Source organism: Nannizzia gypsea, genomic scaffold (genome assembly GCF_000150975.2).
Source record: "Nannizzia gypsea CBS 118893 supercont1.1 genomic scaffold, whole genome shotgun sequence".
Lineage (NCBI taxonomy): Eukaryota > Fungi > Ascomycota > Eurotiomycetes > Onygenales > Arthrodermataceae > Nannizzia > Nannizzia gypsea.
In genome coordinates, this window is record NW_003345201.1 from 286,317 (window position 1) to 290,695 (window position 4,379).

A 4,379-nucleotide genomic window follows, 5' to 3' on the forward strand; every position below is an offset into this window, starting at 1 on the left:
GCTGCTGCCTTTGCGACCGGCTCGCCCCATGCCACGCGGCCGGTCCAAGAAACACGCCTACCGAGCCAGCTTCTCCGCCGGCTACAGCGGCCAGCAGCAGCCGCAGCAGAACTACCAGTACTCCTGGCAGCCTCCTTACGACCGTCCAGAGTACTTTTCTACTCCCCGCAAGCAGCAGGCCCACCACGATCATGTAAGTCCCGATTATCATCATCACTACTACGGCCATCTTCATGGCTACGGGAAACAGACCCACCACCACCACCACCACCAGAGACAGAGACATAGACGGAAGATGCCCGTCCCGGACAGCGTGTCCGACGACGGCTCGATACCCGATCTAGATGATGACAACCACTACGACGGTTACTATCACCAGCAGCAGCCTCGCAGACGGCCCTCGGCTGCTACTGCCACCTACTACACTCGCAGACGCGCCTCGACTAACCACTACCACTATCCCCAGACAAGCTCTGCCGCTGCCGCTGCCGCTGCTGCCTACGACGATCCCCTAGACACCCCCAAACGCTCTCGCGCCCGTCGTGCTTCCACCTTCACCCGCCCAACCCACGCTGCTGCCTCTTCCGCCCACGTCGACCCCTACGCTCAGGGCCACAGAACCCCCAAGACCAAACCTTCCGCGGCCTACCACCACTCCTCGGCCTCCCAGAGCCACCACGCCGAGCCTGCCCCGCCAAAGTCGCCCCCGCGGGCCACAGAGGCAGACGCCATCCACCACAACATCCCGCCAGGCTACAGCATCAAGAACTGGAATCCCAAGGAGGCCCCCATCCTGCTGCTCGGATCGGTCTTTGACGCAAACTCCCTCGGCAAATGGATCTACGACTGGACCGCCTTCCACCACGGCGCCACCGCCCCCATGGCCGACGTCGCCGGTGACCTCTGGCTGCTCCTCATCAAGCTCGCGGGAAAAGTCAAGCGGGCCGACGAGTGTGCCCCGCTCATCCGCTCCACCGAAGCCCGCGAGATGGTCGAAGACTTCCTCGAGTCCGGCGAGCGTCTCTGGGCTCGCTTCAAGCGTCTCCTCAAGGCCTGCGAACATTTCATGTGGAAGGCCGCCAAGCGTGAAAATGCCGCCAGAGGTGGTTCCCCCGCTAACATCACCATGGGCCGCAACGCCGGATGCGAGTTCGTTGACTCCATCTTCGGTCGCGACAGAGAGCTCGAGAACACCGAGAAGCTCATGAACAGCGTCAGACTCTGGAACATGCGCTTCGACGCCAACTGCGGTGAACTCTTGCGTGAGGTTTCAAAATAGACCCCGACCACGACAACCCAACATATACCACCACTCTCAAAAACAATATACTATAACAAATTATTTCCACCAAACTTCTCCCAAAACATTCACATCTATTTACTACAGGATTTCCTTTTGAGATACCCTTACTTACTGGATTGCGTTGCGTTCTGGACGGCATTTGCATGGATGCATTTACATGGACGCGGATTGGACTTTTTTTTCCTCCATTACCACCTCCCTACCGACTACCTACTTACACCACCACCACCTATTAACCAAACCAAACCAATAGCCCATCTCGAGGCCAATCAAAAGCCCGAAAAGCCAAAATAAAAAAAAACATCCGAAAATCCCAATTCATCAAAACGATCAAAACGATCAAAATCGAAAAACTACAAAAAACTACAACCACCCACCTGCTTCTTCTCTGGATGCTGTTTGCGTGTGCGTTTTTACTTATCTGATTTGCATGGCTATTAAAGATACATTTCCTCGCCCTCACAGGCATAAAAGACATACCCTCTATACCCAATACCCCGATACCCAATCCCTTTTTCAACATCATCGACATACCCGCCATTAATCACCATCCTCTATTTTACCGACCTACTTACTACTTACAACGGTTCTGGCGCTCGCGAGTTTTACGGGATATATCCTCTTGCTCTGCTCTGCTCTGATTATTACTGCTTAGTGCTTACTACTACGTACTGCTTACTGCTTACTGCTTACTTCTGCCTCAGGTCTGTCTGTCTGGCGTTCTCAATTTCCTTGCGTCCTCTTTCCTTGCGTCTCTCTTCTGATTCTTCCTGTCGTTTCTGTCCTCGCGGTTGGATCGGGGTTGGTCGGGTCGGTTTCTGGTCTCAGGCAGGCTGGTCTTGTTTGGCTCAGATACCCATCCATCTATCGCTTGCCCTCCCTATCCATACACCGCTTATATCGTTAGCGTTTCTTATTTCCTTGCCTGTCTTGTCCTTTTATAAATCGTATTGCTTTCCAGTTGCTCCGTTCCTGTCCTTACTGCTTGCTCGACTACTGTCTACTGTTTACTGTCTACTGTCTACTTTTTCTTCTTCTCCTTGACTGATTTGAGATACCACTTCTGTTATCGTTCAAGCCATTTCTATTTCTCTTCTACTACGTCTACTTTCTTAATCTATTTTACCATTTACCTACCTAGCTAAACCACCTTCTACTCTACCACTTCGACCTCCCTCCCTTACCTACCTACCTACCTACTTATCCGCCTTACCCGTACTTACTTACCTCCCTACCTATCCACCTCACCCGTAAACCACTTCACTTCTTCTCCCTTGTACATAAACACAAGCCCTTTAATAGACAAACAATCCTAAAACATTGTAATACCTGAACCCTACCTCCCCGTCCACTTATCACCATCCCCGGCATTCATTATTCATTAATAACTCGCCGGTTCCTAGCCAGCCTAGATCTCAAGGCCGGAGATTTCTCAGTCCCAGCCACGACTCGTTCGCAGATTAAACGGGCACGAGCATGAACTGATAGGCTGGCGGGAAGCTATAAAAGATCGTTGATATAGGACCTGGGCCAAGTCCTCCCGCCCATCTGATATAAGACATCATTAATTAGACGAATCGACTAGTCAATTTACCAGCTGGTTAGTTGATATCTTCCGATGACAAGGTAAGTGGATCAGATCAATCTTCTTATTTAAAAGAAGTCAACGCAACAATCGATAAAAGACCAGCTAAGGATGGACGGGATCTTGGATCTTAGATCTGATCAATATCAACATCCTTCTATAGCTACTTAACTACTTGCCCGTAGGAGCAACAAGCTAGGTCCAGACGATGGCCCAGTCCGAAGGATGCCAGAGCATGCATCTACGATGGAGTCTGCATGTACATTACATTACATATGTCTTGCATGAGCCGGTGGACGTCCAAGACAGCTCATCAAACAGCACAGCACAGCTTATCCATGTATTCTGATCCAGCCCGGAAGACTTTGCCTCCGGTTTTCGTCTCGCCTTTGTCTGCGGCGATCCCCGTTCCGACTATCCGTCCGTTCCGTCTGGTGGTGTCTGTCTGTAGTTACTTAACTACCTGCTGTATGCAGTATGCAGCTATGCCATGAGCTCAGTCCATGCTTGGCTGCGAGAACGAGTTGGTGTATCGACGCCCAGGCAGTTTCTTCAGTTAGGCAACCATGCAGCTATCGAATATGCCGTAGAAGTATTCCGTAGAAATTGATTAATGGCCTCTTCTGCTTTGTGGGTAGTAACGAGGCTACCACTGGTGATCTAATTAACTTATCATGCTGTCTCGGTTACGTACCAAATGAGCATTCCGGCAATCAATCGATATCAAACATCTCCCTGCTGATAACTAATGCATGCATCATGAATCAGCAAACTTCCCGCGACTTTTGTCTTTCATCTTTTGTCTTTTCTCTTTGTCTTTTTATCTTCTGTTCTTTTGGTCCTTGTCCCTGTCTTTGTACTTCGTTTGCAGTCTTCTTTTTTGTAACTCTTCTGGCTGCATCTGCTGCATCAAGGTTGCAAGAGAAAGAAACAAAAGGTATACACACAAGGACAAGGACAAGGACAAGGACAAGGTCTAGGTGTCTTCTTCAATTCCCTCTTTCGTCTTCTCTCTCATCCTTCCTTTTTTCTTCTTTTCAAATCCTACAATTGCATCTTATCGCTGGCAGCCCCAAAACAAGGTCTCGTCCCCCGTCGAGGCCTTGTCCAGGGATCAACATCGCTTGTCTCGTGTGTTGCACCGCAGGCCTCGCTACTTGACTTCTTCCCTGCTCTTTTTCTTTTTCTTTCTTCTTATTCTCCTTTTGCTTCCAGCCTGCAGCGAGAATCGGTTCTTTTTGTAGATAAGTTAAGGCGTGCTGTTGCTGATCCGTGGCCCTATTTCTGATAACCATAAACTATCAAAAAAACCAACCCAGGCGACATCCGACATCCCCAAGTTGAAACAGACGAGATATTGAGATCCAGTCGAGATCATCGGCACAGTAGTCCCCTTCCTTCCGGCTTTCCGTCTCTACAGATCCAACAAAACAGTCGAACCAGCCTTGATGATCAGCCTGGCGGGTTGCACCGCACCCAGAGTCCTGGAAA

The 4,379-nt window shown here is 50.2% G+C and overlaps 1 protein-coding gene across 1 annotated transcript; it reads left to right on the top strand.

Annotated features, from left to right (window-relative positions):
- Positions 1-28: 28 nt before the first annotated feature.
- MGYG_00098 (hypothetical protein) lies at positions 29-1,279 on the top strand (the record flags this gene model as incomplete). Its single annotated transcript, XM_003175959.1, has 1 exon — positions 29-1,279. The coding sequence occupies one exon, from the start codon at positions 29-31 to the stop codon at positions 1,277-1,279; it is 1,251 nt and encodes a 416-aa protein (XP_003176007.1).
- Between the last annotated feature and the right edge of the window lie 3,100 nt (positions 1,280-4,379).